This window comes from Phocoena phocoena, chromosome 10 (genome assembly GCF_963924675.1).
Source record: "Phocoena phocoena chromosome 10, mPhoPho1.1, whole genome shotgun sequence".
Lineage (NCBI taxonomy): Eukaryota > Metazoa > Chordata > Mammalia > Artiodactyla > Phocoenidae > Phocoena > Phocoena phocoena.
The window spans coordinates 17,923,037-17,941,132 of NC_089228.1; the positions used below are offsets into that span (position 1 = coordinate 17,923,037).

The 18,096-nt window shown below is 40.3% G+C and overlaps 1 protein-coding gene across 1 annotated transcript in view; it reads left to right on the forward strand.

Annotated features, from left to right (window-relative positions):
- The window catches only part of SHQ1 (SHQ1, H/ACA ribonucleoprotein assembly factor), an 88,645-nt gene that overhangs the window by 34,450 nt on the left and 36,099 nt on the right, over window positions 1-18,096 (forward strand). Inside the window, 1 exon segment of the mRNA XM_065885890.1 lies at window positions 1,154-1,277. Within this exon segment, the coding sequence (XP_065741962.1) occupies window positions 1,154-1,277 (124 nt within the window).

Below are 18,096 nucleotides of genomic sequence, written 5' to 3' on the forward strand. Positions count from 1 at the left end.
ATGGAGAAGTGCTGTTCTCCAGACTTCCCTTGAGTTCTGCATATTTCCATAATCAGCATATAATGGAGAAGCTGGCTTTCGTAATAATTGCATTGATTATTCCAATATTGAAAACAAAGTAGTTGGGGACTAGATAATTTCATAGTTTAGTTATAAAAGTCTGCATGAAGAGATCCACCTATTTATGATTTTATTTTGACATTTTTATTGCTTTTGAGATAACTTAGAATTGCCAGACATGTAACTAGCTCTGTCAAACTTCTATAAATGTTTAGTTTTTTGCCAGAATTTTTTAGAAATTCATCATTCCTTTTTAGATATAAAGTATCCTCTGTTGGGTACTCAGTATTCATAATCAGATCACTCATTTGTTAAGGATGAAAATACATGGAAGTGATATGTACTCCCTTACTTTTAATTTTATATTTTAATTTTTATATGTGGGTTACATTTTTAATGCATTTTAAATCAAAACCGAATTAAAAAACAATTTTGTGGAAAATTGCCTTTGTTTAGTGTTTTTGGTAAGTTTTGCATTGTTAGTGGTATCATTACCATTAACCATTACCATTCAGGATAAAGCCTTTTTTCCAGAAATGAGTAGTTTTCTCTTTGAAAAGTGAAAGCAGATTACTGAAGTAAATACCATGTATTACTCATGCCTAAAGCAAAAAAACCCCCAAAAAAAACACAAAAAATCAAAAGAGGGGGAAGGGGGAACTGAGAACACACTTCACTAAAGAGTTCTATATTTTTCATCTGCATTATCTCGAATGGTCCTAAAAGACAAAAACATGAAACATATATCATTTAGAAATGTCTTTTATGTGCATCTGTATTTTGTTAGTGCCATGTGTTTTACATTCATATTGGTAATTCTTAAAAGACTTTTTAAAACTTTCCTGCTACGTATGTGATTTCTAAGGAGCATTTGTGATACGTTGATAAAGTATGAGAAATTACAAAGACTGAGATAAAAATTTTATTGTAAGGTTTACAGAAAGAGTCTCACTTCATGGCTTTGTATTTGTCTTCCACTTGGCTTCATGTTGATCCAAACTTAGTTTTTAATTGAGAATAGTTTTACATTTCATTGTGTGCTTTTGTTTTGTGTAATATGGAAACGATTACTCATTTAAATGATACTTCACAGACTTGGACTAATGTTCATGAAATCCTGGTGTCTTTTGGAAGAAGAGTTTTGTGCTATCCACTTTACCGCCATTTCAAGCTGGTGATGCAAGCCTACAGAGACACTATAAAGGTGTTGCAACTAGGTAAGATGTTATTATGCTTGCAAATTTGAGAGTGAAAAGTTAAACACTTTTAGTCTGTGAGGATATAATCATGATTTTTGCTTTTTTTTTTCCCATACAAAAAGAAGTAATGAAAATCATCCCATCCAGCCCCTTTTCCTCCCAGGTATTGTATAAAGTAATAGTCCCTCCATATAGGTGTATAATCACACAGAGAAGTATGGTACTCTTTTCAGAGAGGAGTGGGGAGGGTAAATAGAGACAGTTTTCCAAACCATCTTGTGTTATAGTAGATTGTAACGTGCAGTATTTCTGTGTCATTCAGGTGCCTATAATTTTCTAGGCATTATTCTAGGATTGTGAGTATAATAATAAATAAGTTCCCTGCTCCTATGAAGTTTATGGTTTTGCCAGGGTGACGGATGGTAAGTAAGTAAGCAATTCCAACATTGAGTGAAAAGTTCTCTGCTGGGGGAAGGAGAGTGATCATAGGAGGGGGCATGGAACCTGGACTTGGGAGATCAGGAAAGGTTTCGCAAAGAAAGCACAGCTACTCCGAGGACTTTTGACTATTGCTATATCAAACCCGAAAAGACAGATATTTGCTATTTTTAAGGATGTGGCAAATTCTAAGCTCTGAAACAAATTCCGAAGTGCCTATAACAGCATCATTGGATTAAGTATATAGTTTCCAAGGTAATGACTTTGAAGGGGCAACATCCATTTGCATGTCTTAATTCTGGCACATTTATTCGAAAGTCACTTGCTGTACTTTATGGTCGTTTCTTGTATTTTTCCTCCGAGAGTCTTATTTCTTTGTCCTTAGATAAAAATGCTTCTGGGGGTTTAGTTTTCAGACTTGAGGATAAGAAGGAGAAAGAAAGGAAGAAGTTCTTTCCTTTATATCTAGGTGACTTCATTGGCTTAATGGGAAGAATCACATCTCTAACGTTTTGTCCCTCCTGGAGGTTTATCTCGGTTTTTCTTTGACTTCTGTGTAACCTATAGTCTTCTTGCTCTGGGGGAAAAAGTCATCTTTGAAGTAGATTCTTTCAAAGTAGATAATAATTGTAAAAGTGAATCATGGTTAAATGGAAGATACTTTTTTATTAATCCTGTTGGTTCAGACTGGCCATATTTTATTTTAAAGGATTGTTGATTATAGGATAGCAGAGCTACTACCTTTGAGGAATCTGTCTTAACAGTGGGAAACAAACTGCTTTGGTTGTTTTTGTTTTTGCGTGTTCTTTCTTCTTGCCTTCTGTCCAGGATATTTTTTGAACTGCAAAAATTACCTTGAAAAATTCATCTACTGTAAACGACTGTTGAACTTGAGTTACATCACAGTTAATTTCTTGTTTAAGTCATGCTAGATTATCTGCGCATCATTCATAGATTTAAACAGTGAGAATGCAGTTGGTGATTATCTTGTTATATCGTGGCTTCGAGATGGAAAACTGGCAAAACCCCCATGTGCGTGTGCGTGCACACACACGCGTGCACACACACCCTCTTACTAGTTACTTTTCATTCTGGGAAATAATCTAGTTCTCTGCATTTTTATTTGAAAAGTAAGCAGTGCTGTGATTCATAACCAAAAATAAATTTGATTGCCTTGACTTACACTGTAGTCAATTACTCAGAGTTTTAGTATGTTGAAATTGAAACTTTAGACTTAACTTTCCATCATTATCTATCTGACAAAAGACAGGCTTATCAGCTGTGTTGTAATAGCAACAGAAAAACCTGAGGTAGCACGCTGAAAATGAATACCAACCCTCTATAAATCATGCACAGTATGTTCTGTGGCTAATTTAGGTTGTGGCTCGTTAGTGCTGAAACAGAGAGCTGGATTGTCTAGAGTTCACACCATAAGCTAAGGGGATGGCAAGTTCTGGATGAGGATTGAAACCTTTGTTCATACAGGTGGGTGACACTGGGATGCCTTTAATGCCATGGAAGAGTCTCAGTTGTTTAGACACCTTATAATTTAAGTGCAGGTAGCTCTGGTTTAGCTTTTAATGTTTTCCAAGAATGAATTCGTGCCTACTTATAATTCAGAAGAGTGATCACACTTTTATTATAAAGGTCAGTATAGTGCTTCCATAGTTGAAAGTAATAAATAAGTCTTGCCCCAGAAGAAATACCAACCTCAAGTGAAACACGCTTCCAGAACCAATGAAGGAAGGCTGGTGTCAGAATCCACAGAAGATTGACTGAGAGCTAAGTTTTTAAACAGCCATGAATTTGCTTTTCGTGACTTCACAGAGGCCTTTACAAAGATTCTTTACTGGGCCTTTGGCTGTTTTCAGTTTTACATTCTCTCTGCTGTACCTTCCCCACCCCGGAAGACTGTACATTCATCTCTCATCGTTACCGTATGTCTCGCTCAAATTCCCGCAAGGCCAGAAAACCTACTTTGTCCCTGTAAGTGTTATTTTAGTGCATAACATAGGGCCTTGCATGTGGAATTGCTCTCCCTGAATTGATATTCTTGGGGCACATGATCAACCCCATTTTTCTATCTGTTCCTGTCTCTAGCAATTTTCACTTCCTCCTCCTTGTTCCATTCTTTGGGGAAGAGTGGGAAGAATCCTTCATGGAAGCATCACTTAGGTGCTGTTACTCACTGAAAAATCAATGAACAAAAGGAATCAAAAGAGAGCAGCTTTTCTAATATGTTTTAAGAAATTTTATTCTCTTTAGAAGTGACATAGTTTAGTATTTGATTATACGTTGTTTATACAACTTACCGTTTGTACTCCTGTCTACGTTTCATTCAGCTTTCTAAAGGGATTCTTTACTCTTCTTTTATACTCTTGTGCCGCTGTTGAACATATAATGTAACTGTTAGATTGAAAGGGCTAAACTTCAAGGGGTAAAAGGGGAAAAACTTAATTTTTTCTCCCCGTTCCCCGCTTTGAGCTCATTCTGTGGAGTCTTTCTTTGGTTGTTTCTGGATGGAATATGTATCCTATAAATATCACATCACACACGTATATCCTATAATATATGATATTCTGTAACTTTTTCTATTGCTTTAGATTATAAGAGGAGTCTGATTTCAGTACTCAAAGTGTTTCCTTTGAACTTGATTAAAAAAATAAATCTTGCCTTCCCCAGCTCGGGCCTGCGTCAGGTTGGGAAGCCAGCAGTGGCGAGGGGCCCGTTGCCCTGCTGCACAGCACTGCTTGCTTCCAGAGCTGCCCTCCACTCGGCCGCGGGCTGTTCCTTCCTGCTTCTCCCTGGGGGCCTGTGATCAGGTTCGGGTCAGACACCAGGCTTTATATCCCCACAGCTTCCGGGCCAGGTAGGTTCTGTTCTTCAGGGTTCCCCCACAAAACCTCCTTTCTCTTGGGGGTTTAAGGTGGTAGGAAAGTACCTTCTCCTCTCCCTCCAGAGTGGTGGTAGAAACCCCATAGCGCTCCAGCGAGCTTATCCGAAGAGACTTTCTGGACCTCTTTACACTTAAATTCCCAGAGGTGAATATTGTTCTAAGGGGTCATAAATCAGTTTTTGGTTAGTGTCTCTACAAGCTTAGCACAGAGGGTTTTAGCATGTCTTGTTACTATATGGGAACACTCGATATCTCTTTTGTCCTTTGTGAGCCTTATTGGAAGTGAGTCAGAGAGAGTCCTGCCTTAACGTGCTAGCACAGTAGGCATTCTAGCTGCAGCGCCCTGTTGACTCCTTTCTGTGTGCCAGCGCTAGGCTCAGTTCCTCATTTCATCCACACTGTCTTCCTGAGAAGTCAGGATTTCTGTCTCCATTTTGCAGATAGAAGACAAGCTCAAGGAAGTTCACTCTACTTGCTCAGGATTACCCAGCTAGGAGTTGGTGGAGCCTGGACTGGACGCCTGGTCTGTCTGACTCAAAGTCTGTGCCCTTTGAAGTGTTGACATAGTTATAGTAAAGGAAATTATATGAAGCCAGGATTCACTTCACAATAATCCACAGTGGGTCGGGGGAAAGTGGGCAGGGTGTGGAGGAAACAAGGCTGGCCACGAGTTGGTACTTGTTGAAGCTGGGTGATGAGTACTTGGGGGTTCACCGTCCTGTGGTCTCTCTTTGTACATGTTGTGATCTTTGTTTATTTATTTAAGTCTGGACTCTTAACCCCTATACATCTGTGTTTTAAATTTATTCACCGTTTTGTAGAAAATGCTATACTTTTTGTTCAGACAGTTGTATAAATTTTTTTGGCTAATGAAAACACACATTTGAAGGTAGTATTATTATTATTTCTGGTTCTGTTTTGTTTTTAGGGCTAACCAGAAACCTGCCTTTCCATGAACATTTGGGGTCTGATGCCTAGTGGCTGCATGGCAGACCATAACCTAAGAAACAGGCTTCTGGAGATTAGTTATTGTTACCAAGTAAAAACTGGCATTACTTCATACAATTAATAACCCTTACATATTAGTCTCACTGGGCTCAATAATCAATTTTTCAGAAATGACTGCTTCACTAACCTCCTCTGTAGATAGTTGTAATAACACAATCAATGTGAAAGAAAAGAACCACAGCACAGGACTTGGGGGCTGATCTTTTCCTTTAAGGAAAATGATAGTTCAAGAAACTGAGCTATGGCCAGTATGTTGTGTGAGCTCTGAGTCCTCACGCAACCTGGAAGATGAGTTTGTTTTTAGTGTTTGAATTCTATTTAGTCAAAAGTCCAAATGCTGCTTTTTAATTGAATTGTAAGGATTACTCTAACTTGAAAACTAGAAGATGAAATCACTAGGAGTTTTCGGTGTTGACATTCATCTGTATTTCATTTTTGTGGCTTCTCTATTAGGGACATTTTAAGGAACCATTAGACCTTTTAGTTTTTCCTCAAGTGCATTATGTAAAATGATTTTGGGGGTTATTCAACAAGTGTTGGTTGAGCACTTGCCATGTGAAGATGCTGAGCTGGGTCTGAAGATCCAGGAGCGAGCAGGAAGGATGCGACTCGCACTCAGAGAACTTAAAATTCTAATGGGGGCCCTGGAATAACACAGCTACCAGGTTTAAAAAAAAAAAAAATTACATTCGTAATAAGTAGCTCAAAGCAGAAATACAGCGGGCGAAAACATAAAGCCAGGAAAATTGGCTGAGCTTTAAGTCACGTAAGACATTGAACCTCCTACAGAGGGGAGCTTCTGCCTTATTTGACTTCAGATTATCGGCTCCTCAATTTCCTGTTGCTCTGAAGTACTTGTACATTGGTTGATGCGTCCATCTATTTACTCATTCAGTAGGTATTTTGTCAGTACCTACTAAAAAGCTATTTATTATGTACAAAGCACCCTGTACGTACGAAGAGCAGCAGAAAGCTGAATTAGATTCCTGTACTGTGTTTGGGAGCACCTGCGTGAGTAGGGGAGCTAGGATGTCCATCACAAATGTAAAATACAGGGTAGGCAGTGGTGAGCACCTTACACGAAATGCCAGCTAAGTAGTTCAAAACAGGGAGAGGTGACATTTCATTGGGGATCAGAGGAAGCTTCATTTGGGACATGAGATTTGAATTGGCACTTGAAGGGTGGGTAGTATTGGACATAGGAGTAGGAGAAGTGTTCTAAGTATTGTGAGTGCGGGGCATGAGGCAGTTCATAGAGGAGCATGATTTCATCAGTGAAACTTGCGAGTTATAGGCTCTCTGACCCTGAGATTTGCTCTGCAGCCTCTAAAACTAGTTGACAGTTCGTTTCCTACCTGAGTCAGCTGGTCTCCAGAACTGATTTCTCTGCTTCCCTAATATGATCACTTAATTCCCTGCTCCCCAGCCAGGAGATGATAATTCTTTCTGTTTTCGTCTTCATTCTAAATTGGGCTCGAACTTTTCATTTCCTAGTCAATTCCCCATCACAAAATGTCTCAAAGAATGGAACAACTGTAGTGCTTTCAGGAAATTTCAGTAGCGTGGAATTCAGATCAAATATTGAAGTACTTTTGGTACCTGCTTTTGCTGACTGCTTACTTGCATACCAGCTAACCTAAGAAAGGAGGGGCTTCTGAGCCCTGGTGCGTGGGAGCTGCAGCTGGAACGTGTGTGGGAAAGAGTAGGACTCTGCTGGGAGGTCCCCATGTGCCAGTCTTTGGCCTCACTCTCCTGGGTTTCTTCCACCAGGCAAAGCAGATTTCTTTTACTCACACCTCTTCATCAGAGCCTAAATCTGGGTTCCCGGTCTTAAATTGGAACCTTCTTGGTATCTATCTGTATTATTTACCCTCAGAGCATTTGCGGGTTTATACGTACACTTTTGTGTGGAAGGATGCTGTGTATGTGGATAAACATTAAAGGGAGCAAAATCAAATTCCCATCAACTCCATAGACACTTGTTTCCTCTAAGGATCCTGTTAATCATTAAATATTGTTAACCTCTGAAATTTTTTTAGATTGCTCACGTCATAATCGCTGGGTTATTACATTTGTATAAAACATTCTTTGTTCCCTTAAAATACTCTCTAGGGAGCAGCATTTCCTGTATGGTTTACAAGTGCCTTTTAATTGCCGCAAATGATTAAGATCTTATGGTTATTCTGCTCCAGAAACACTTAAAGTATCTTACGGGTGGGTGATGGCTCAAAATCCACTGCTGATCTCAAATATTTACATATATGTGTGTGCGTGTATATATATAGATAGATAGATAGATAGATATAGATATATACACATATACATATACATATATCCAATTTAAATCTACATTGTATTTCCTGTACTATTTATATAAGATTTTTTGTTAATTTCTGCAGTTTCTGAGCTGAGTGGTGTAAAAGAACCCCCAGGAGGTTAGTTACATGGTTTGATATTATGGCTTTTAAAAAAACTTCTCTGGTTAGTGCCTCTTTTAATAAATCTAAAGTCAGTTTAGAGATTTTTTTTATTGATCTATTTTTTATAAGGAAGTAACTGTAAGTTTACGTTCTTGAAGTAAGCGGATAAAGGCAGGAAAATGTATATATTTAAGACAAATTTGGGAGAACAAAGAGAGAACATTTTATTTACCCTCATGAGTGAAAGTCCTGTTGCATGGTGATACTGAGACCTAGATGAAGTAAGTTGAATAATACTTTATATGTTAAATGGAAATCATGGAAGAATCCTATTTTTGCAAGTTAGGGTTTCTTTCAATAGGAATTAATACTGAAAAGTAACAAGCAAGCAGATATTTATTCAACAGACACAAATCAAATCCCTTCTCAGTGCAAGGCATTAAAGGAGAATCATCAAAGAGTTATGAGACTATATATGACTTGACCTTGGCTCTTGAGTTTATTGTGTAACAGGAATGATAAGACAAAAGATAGTATACAAAATATAAGGATTTGTAATATACAAAGGAGAAAAATCCCTTAAGAAAATACCTTAACTACCACCCACAGGCCGAATCCGTGCTGTATGACTTGTGAGTTAAAAATGCTTTTTACATCTTCAAATGTTGAAAAAAAATCAAAAGGAAAATAGTATTTCATGACACATTTAAATTACATGAACTTCAAATTTTGGTGCCCAGAAATAAAGCTGTATTGGAACACAGTCATCCTCCTTCACTTGGGTATTGTTTATGGCTGCTTTTGTGATACAGTGGCAGAGTTGAGTAGTTGCAACAGATTATGTGGCCTGCAAAGGCAAAATATTTACTCTCTGGCTCTTCAGAGAAAAAATGTGCCTCCCCTTGCTATAGGTATACCTGACGTTGGCCCTCGAACAACGTGGGTTTGATCATGGGCAGGTCCACTCCTAGGTGGATTTTTTTCCGTAGGAAATACTGTAGTGCTACAGTGTCTGTGGTTGGTTGAATCTGTGGATGGGGTGGAACTCCAGATACGGAGGCTGCCTATAAGTTACATGCGGATTAATCCCTTCGTTGTTCAAGGGTCAGCTGTGTACGGGATTGGAGGGGAACCCTCTGCAAGTGAGCCAAAGTCTTTGGCTGCCTTCCGTTCCAGGTAGTAGCCAGTATTGAAGGGGATCCTGTCAGCTGTTTCTGTCCTCCCCACAAGACGAGACAGACCTGAACTAGTTCGTTCCTGTTAGAGTAGGTCCTTCAACATTAGGAGAAACAGAGATGCCTGCTTGGCCAAGCAGGCGAATGAATGAGGGTGGCAGAGTTGAAGAAACATGGGAGCATTGAGGCCTGTGTGAGCTGGAGACATACATGCTCCATAGGTAGCCTGTTGTTGCCATGTGGATATGTAGAGTTGCCACCTTTAGGGACTTAAAAAGAAGTGGAAAGTCATGATCTTTAATATAAAATTGCTCAAAAGTTCGAATGTGAACAATGATGTGAAGATTTAATGTGGTACTATAAGAGCCATGGCATGTCTGGGCACCCAGGTCAGCCTACGTGGGCCATCAGTTTATGATTTCGACTCTAGAGCAAGCTAAGTGCCAGCCTGATTTCTCACACCCTCTTGGTCCTGCCCGTTTCCAGCTGCAGTGAGGCCTTGTACCGGGTCTCTGCTCCTTCCGTCGCAGCTTGAGACCCAGTCTCCCCCTGGTGTGGGCTCCAAGATGAGGTGGGGAAGGAGGTAGAGGTCCTGCATTCTCTTAAGTGACTATGACCAGGAACCTTAAAAAAGCAGAACAGAACAAAACCCAGATCCCTTACCTCTCTTTCTACTTGCTTTTGTATTGCTACCCTCCTGAGCTTAGCCTGATCCGGGTGGAGGGGAGGAGTCCCCGGATTCCAGTACCATGCCTCCTCACTTGGACTCCAAAGGGTGCTTTTGATACGGGGGAGGGGAGGGGCTAGACAGGGCAGAAGCAAACAGCCTGATGCGTGAGGTGCATGGCCCTTATTACTTCAAGAATGTGTAGGATTTAGAAAAGTGGAGGAAGGTATTTCCTGAGAAAGCAGAAAGTAAAGAAAATCAGGGAGAGGAAAAGAAAAGAGTTACACGTTAAGAAATGACACATATTCTGCTTTGTCTGGAGGCCTGGGCTGTGAGGGGAGTTGAAGGAAGAGGCGGGAGTGGTGTGTTGGGGAGCACGGTGGAGAGCCTGCAGTGCTTCCTAAGGAGACTGGCTCTGATTTTTTTTTTTTTATAATTTTTAAAGGTTACGTTCCATTTACAGTTATTACAAAATATTGGCCATATTCCCCGTGTTGTACAATATATCCTTGTAGCTTATTTGATACCTAATAGTTTGTACTTCTTGCTCCCCTACCCCTATCTTGCCCCTCCCCCTTCCCTCTCCCCACTGGTAACCACTAGTTTGTTCTCTCTGTCTGTGAGTGTGTGTCTTTTGTTTGTTGTATTATTTAGATGTCACATATAACTGATACCATACAGGATTTGTCTTCCTCTGAGGGGACTAGGTCTTATTCAGTGAGGGACCACTGCAGAGTCTGGCGTTGGGGTCTGTGACAGGCCCATGGAGTCACATTGATCTGGCAGAAGCACCAAGTCATTGCAGGGGGTGAGATTCGAGGTGTGGAGAACAGAGGAGACTGCCATTCTTACCTGAAGCCGAGTAGTCTGGGGACAGGTACTGGGTCTGGACTGGGGTGCCAGCAGTGGTGCGGAGGAGGAAGGAGTACGTGGGCACGTGCTTTGCAGGTAGAAGGGTAGGAGCTAGTCAGGGGAGTCCCGGGACCCTTGATCCCATATGACCTGATGTCCTCCTTCCCTTGTCATCTGTAAAGTGCTTACATGTCCTTGTCTCGCTCAATTCCCACAGCAATTCTGAAGAATTTCCCCTCTCCATCTATAGACCTGGAAACAGATTCAGATTAAGTACCAAACAGCTAAGAAATGACACCAAGGCAAGCGGACTCTGGGCTGTACAGCTGTTCCACAGTGCAAGAGTTACCATTGTTATTTTTACTTTGTAAATAAATGAGCTAAGAACTGCACAAGATTATTTATGTGTAGCTTTTTAATGATCTTTCCTTAGCCTTTTAGAATTTTGAGACTAGAATTCTAAGACCTTAATTTCATAATCAAAGTTTTTATGTAACTTTTTAATATAAATTAAACTTACATGTAGATAGAGATATGTAATCATCTTTACTAGATTCTGTTTCCAGTACACTGATTAAAATGTAAAGAAGCGTAACTCAGTTCTCCCAGTATGTAAACCATTCAGGCATCACAGACATTCTCAACTGTGATACAGTGAGGGTGTCGAAAGGCTTTGGTTTTTTTCCTTTTACCTTGACCTGGTCAGTATTTCCCATCACCAAAAGGGACTCGTAAGTCTGGTCGGACTGGGTTTGTTTTTCCCCTTTGTGAGCCATTTAAGGAATCCAGTTGTCTTTCTTCCTATATGTTTCTTCTCTCTGACTGCATGTACAGTCTTAGTTTTCCCAACTGGAAAGTAAGCTAATTCCAAAAAAAAAAAAAAGTCAGAACTTTTCATATTAAGTAATAGCTCCTGGGAAAATGAAGTATAATAGTCTTAATTAAAGGAGCAATGCAAAAAATTTATTTTAAATTGAGCTACCAGGCATTGAGATACATGCTGTATTCATAAGGTGGAATAGTTGAAATAAAATTTTATCCACAGAATTAAGAAGTTTTAGGTGCTTATGGATTTTTTTGTTTTTAATTCAGGTCTACGTTGCAACTGTTCCAAGAGCTTTTTTCCCTGTATGTTCAACTTCTTAACCTTTCTACTTTTATACTTACTGTACAGATGGGATTTTCTTTTTTAATGTTCTACCTTGAACTTGGATGCCTCACTCTTAACTGTCTGAAGAAAAATTAGTCATGCTGCCATTATGTAATTTTGATGACATCCGGCCATGTATTTCTAAACTGACACAACTACTGCTTTGACAGGTGACTTAAGGAGGAGGATAGAGTGAATGTCCAAGCTGTCCTTTCAAAGCAGCAAATCTGGCAGGGACTGTTAGAGCAGAAAAGGCAAAAAGCAGCCTTGGGTTAAATTCATCATTTGAACTTCTGATGGTGTGGTGATAGAAGAAAGTTGGCACAGCTACATCCTTTTCTTGTCAGGGAATAGAAATAAAAAGGGGAGGCAAACCCATTGTATAGCCCACATCTGTCATGACATCATGGCTTAAGTGTACAGATCACAAAGGTGTTACAGCTAGTACGTGTTAACTGAGCAATTTGACCAGGTGCTTTTAAACTTAGGTTCTGTGTGAGCTAGGCTACATTAACAGCCAGCCTTTACTGAACAGGATCCTACAGTTTGCCAGACATTGTTCTAGACCCGGGAAGACAGATGAGAAGCCGTGTTCTTTCCTGTCAAGGAGGTTGCCACACAATGTGATAAATAGTGACGCTATATATTACGCAGTGGCTGGGAGGCAGATGTACCTGTTTTCATCCTGACTGTTGCTTCCCAGCTGTGATCTTGGCCAACTCTTTCATTACATTGAGTCTCAGTTTCCTCATGTATGAAATGCGCAAGAGGTCACCAACTTTAGAAGGGTTAAATGATGCAGTGTGTGGAGAGTACTTGGTGCAGCGGAAGTGGGTAGCTATTAACTACCGTAAGGGACAGTGTGGCAGGCGTTATGGAACAACTCAAACCGGCTTGGGTCAGGGTAGGGGTTGGGTGAGTGGGAAGCCAGTTCCTAAGGAAGTACATGCTCATTTTGAGACTGGATGGTAAGTTAGGTTTGGGTTGAGGTTTGTGCATTGCAGGCAGAGGGAACACTTACAGAGTGTATGTTTGCTTTGTGTTGATTTTGTTTGTGGCTATACAGACAGTATATGTAATTTTAATAACAAAAAAGAATCTAAAAATTTATTTAGGGCTGTGAATTTGTGCTCAAAATGACAACTATCATGGCTTCCAGTATTTGTTTCTTATTACAGCTCCAAAATGTAAGAGCTTAAATGGCATCTGAGGAAGTTGAGGATAAAAATACTAAACAGACTGAGAAGCTTTCATAAAGTTAAATTTAACGCATGTTTGTGTTAATTGTTAGGGACTGGACTTTATGCTACTTCCTAACAGGGCCCGGTATTGAAGCAAATTACCACACTTCGATTCTCTTAACTTGGATTAATTTGACACAGTTCTTCTGTCATCTCTTTTTATGGTCAGATGATCTCTGAAAATTAATGTTAAGAATAATTCATGAATTATCCCTCCTGATAATGTGGTCTCATCAAAAATCCCAGAATTCTAGCCAGATATCTACTAAGTTATGCATTTTAGCATGATAGCCCTGTCGGCTTTCATTTTGAGATGATTTTACAAATGAAGACCAAGCAATGCTTTCCTCCAGGTGTTTTGAATAACCACTCTTTTTCCTTTACTCTTTTTGGCTTCTTGTCTTGTATGGCTCAGACTTTCAAGGACAGAAATAGCTACCCTGAAAACCACAGCCATATCATTGCTATAATGTACCAAGAGTTGAAAAGAAATTCAGCTCTTGCTATATAGAGTTAGCAGTTTTTATTATCTTTTTTCTATGCTGGCTTTTAGCCAGTGGAAACATCCACTATCCTTTTAATCTCCTAGAGATGGGAGCCATTTCTTAAGAGCCTTCAACCATGAGCTTGGTCTGTCAGTGAGCGATTATGGCCAAACCTCATCGGCTAATAGGAAGATTTCAAATAGCCAGTGGATTCTAATTTAGAACAGCTCAATCTCGTCTCTGGTTTAAGATATATTAACCTGAGATGCCGCATCTGTCCAGAACAGGAAAGCGCATTGTTCTTAGTTTACATTCCCTTTAAAGAAAAGCTGGAGAATGCGTAGCCAGAGACTGTGTTAAATACTGTTTACTGCCTACCTGCTTGTTACTATCATCCTTTTTTTTTTTTAATGTTGTTACTATGTTTCTCTGTTGTCATTAGACAGTCATTTTCCCTGAGGTAAAACGTTCATGGCACTTGTCATTTATATGCCAGGTTACTAGTTTTAAACTGCCTTCACTGGTTTTAGACTCTCTTGGAGAGACCTTGGTGTCAGAAGTCTTTGCTCCATGGATAGGGTTGGCTTCAATGAGGACGAGGTTGAGCATAGAGAATCCCTAACTCTTTGGACAGGCCTGTTATTGCATCTCTGTGGTGAAAATAGTTACCATGGTTACTGTGCAAGATACCTGCTTTTTCCTGCTCTGGACCAGGCAGTGAGCTGGCAAACAACAGTCACTTTCCTGCAGTGCCTTTGAGCAGAAATGAATCTCTCAGATTTAGGCCTGAGCAGTTTTTCAGGCGCATGGGATGTGTGACGAGCCCATGACTGGATACAGCCCCACAGGAGGCAGGTACACTGAGTCCCCTTCTAACCACTGGCTGTGTGACAGCCTGGAGGAGGGCCAGCTCTTTCCTTTGCTGATAGCTGTTGGATGAGTGGTTGGCAACCTGAGAGAAGGAGCAGTCAGTGCAAGAGAGATGTTATTAAAAAAAAAAAAAAAAAAAAGCTGCATGCTTCCTGAGCTTCCTGGCTGTAATGTAATCATCTATTGATGCTGTAGTCACCTATGGTGATTTAGTGGGAACACACGAGGTCAAGTATGGCCTTGGGGTAACAGTACACAATGTTGGGGGCAGGATGGTTTTAATGTACTTTTTGTTCTAGAGTGTCAGCTGCCGGGAGCCTACTTTTCTTTTACCTTACTTGTCACGTAGCACACTGAAAACAGTTTGAGAATGAAAACACAAGCTTTTGAAGAACGCGTAACTTTCTCTTTCAAAAGTGCCTCTCGTGTGATTTTCTAGAATCACCTGATCTAAATATTGCTTCTCAGTTGTGCAAAAATACAAGGTAAAGAAAATTGAAATAGGAATTTAAAAATTTTAACATTCTTTGTCAGTATTTCAAGGGTTAGCTATGTAGTCAGGAATGTCTGACTTTTTGTTAAATAGATAAATGTTTATTGTGCCGAATTTTGAAAATAGGGGAACGTTTAAAGAAGAATAACTGTAATCCCATGTGTGAAACGATGCCTGGCACACACCAGGTCCTCACACATTTGTTCAGTGACTACGGAGACGAGTACTATTAATATCATTTGGGGGTGTTTATGTTTAAGAGTTTTTTCCATGTGTATTTGTCTTTTTTTTTTTTTAAGAAAATAGGGATCAAAACATGTAAGTACAATGCAGCTTCACTTTAAATTTGATTACTTTGGGTGTTGCTATTATTATTATTGCTGTTATTTTGTGATAACTGGAAGATTTCAACTTGCCTGTGGCCCTTAGCAAGGGACAACCTCACGTTAGGCATGTCTGCAAAACGGAACTAGGAATTTTTTTTTTAATTTGAAGATTTAATTGGCTTTATTCAGTGATTCATGAATCGGGCAGCATCCCATCTAGCAAGTATCAATAGAAGAGAGCTCCTCTAATTTCATCAGGTAACGGTTGCAATGGGTTCTCATTAAATACGTGACCTTAATTCCACACTCCTTTTCAGAAAACTCTCTGGTGTGTAGGGTCTTCTGTCGCCGCCGTGCACACCTGCCTTTAGGTGTTGTCCCCACAGTCCTGCCTGACTGTGTTCATCTCCTGCTCTCTGTCACAGCCTGGCTTCTCCCAGGCTCGCCCGTGTACTCCCTTTGTTCTTCTCCTGGAACCATCTGCTCCACCTAAATGGTCTTTTTCTGTTGTACCCCAAACCTACCCTGTTTTAAGTCCCACTCTGCTCCTTTTCACACCGCCCTCCAAGCTGGCATACCTACCCCTTTTCTTCACTTACTGAATTATTTGCTGTGAGGCCCAGCTCCAAGTCCTGGATTTTCTGTTAACCCACTTCTGTTAGTAAGGCATGTCCTCAAGAGGCAGTATTCAGGGGCGTCACGCTATAGAGGAGCTTATACAAGCTTCAAGTGAATGGTTTATTTTTTGGGTAAAGACCTATGGCTGACTTTTAAAACTTTAAGTTAGTAGTTGTCATAAACCCCCCTGTCCCCCTCCCCACAAACAAGCGAGAGAGAGAGAGAGAGAGAGAGAGAGAGAGAGAGAGAGAGAGTAAGAAATTGGCATACCCTTGCCCTGACGTTTTTTCTCTGTTGCAATTTAAACTGTTCCAAAAATTCTCACAGTTTAGTTAGCTCTCCCTTGATTTTTTTCTGTTTGGATAACATCGGTTTTGTGAGTTTTGATTGTATTCTCTCCTCCTGTCATCAGACTCTGCCTTCTAGGCCTGGGGCGTGGGGGGATCCCCACTCTTCGTTACACGTAGTTGCCCTGGGCCACTTTGATAAGACACAAAGACCTTGACTTAACCAAGTGTAGTTTTAGGCCTTCTAAGTATTCCTTTTAACCCCTTGAGCAGTGGAGCGTTTATTGACATTCCTCCCCTCTGCGTATGAGGAAGCCACATAGTGAAAATTTTTGAAAAAAACATGGCCCCTGTTTTGAACTTACTACCTGCTTAACTCAAATAATAAAAACGTGATGTAGACCGAATGGCCCAAGAACACATGGGTAGCATAGCGGGTAGCTTCGGGAGTCAGTAAATTAAGAATTTGGATCCTGGGCCCTCCACTCAATGGCAGTGTATCTTAACGGTCCTTGAGCCTCAGTTTCTCCTTCTGTGAAGTGAGCAAAGGAGGTTATGAGGAGAATCAGCCGAGTTTCCTTTCCCTTTCTCTCCTTTGCAGGGTTTAGTAAGAGCTCTGACGATTAGGGAAGTCAGTCCGGGCTTCCTGCAGGATGAAGGCTTGAGCTGGACTGTGAAGGCAGGCTAGGATCCCTCCAGGTGGAACAGAGAGGAAAAGGCCTTCCAGGTGTGGGGAAGCAGTTGAGTAATGGGCCACGGACAAGTCCACAGAGTCTTGAAAGCAAGCGCAGGTAGGGCCCTGATGAAAGCAGTGCATCAAAATGCAATGTCAGAGGGCTCAGCGGGAGAGAGTCCGAGGGATGCGGAAGAATTTATAATCTCCGCACGAGTGAGGATGGGTGGTCCGGGAGTGGTGGGGAAAGGGCAGCTACAAGAGGCATTTCCAGAGAAAAGTCGTCAGGGCTTGGTGTGTGAGGCTAGGGGATGGAAGACATTGTGAGGCTTTAAGCAGGTGATTACCGGGTCATTCATTCATCCTTAAAATACTTCAATTGAAAATGTACTGCTTCAAGGTTCTGTTCTAGGTATTGGGGATTAATGACTAAATAAAACAAGTCCCTGCTCTTATGAAGCTCACTTTCTAGTGTTAATTGTGTTAAAAATTTAGTGGCAGCGATTTTGGCATCTTGTGAGGTCATTAGGTAGCTCACGGTCCTTTCATCATATCTAAAAGTCAAGTGGGAAATGTCGATGAAAGCACATCCAGTGTCTTCACGAAGTCAGTGTACAGCATTTTCACGTTTTAGGACTATAAAGATAAGAATGAAACAGTGAAACTGAAAATGCCGTATTTCACAGATCTAAGGAAGTGGTACTACTGTAGATATAGTAATTTGCCTGATGGTTAATAAATTTCAGGGACCGTCTTGAAGTTTGGAACACCTAGGGAATTGTCGAGTTGTGTGATTCCTTTTGTAGGCTTGGGTTTGGATTAAAATTAGGTTCATTTAACAACCAGGAGGAAGTAATTAGGTTGAACAAGACTTCAGTATTTGATGGCTTTTTTTCCAAGTGATTTTGTCAGCTTGTTTTTGAAGTAGGGCTATGATATTTTAGTTTTCAGTCTGAGTTTTCTTCAGTTCTTCAAGGTGAAAAAATTTAAGTTTGTACTAGATAATTCCTTGACAAAAAATGTTGATGTAAGAAATAGAGACATTTGAAAACTAAAATATAATTTTCTATGGTATTTTGAAAGCTTGAAATAGAAGAACATTGTCTAAAGTTATGATGCATTTAAATACTCATTTACTTAGGAAGCTTCTCTCCTTGTCATTTAATGTACCTACTCATGTTTTATGTTATTTTTAAGGTAACCACAATTAATCAGCTATAACAATAGAATATAAAGAT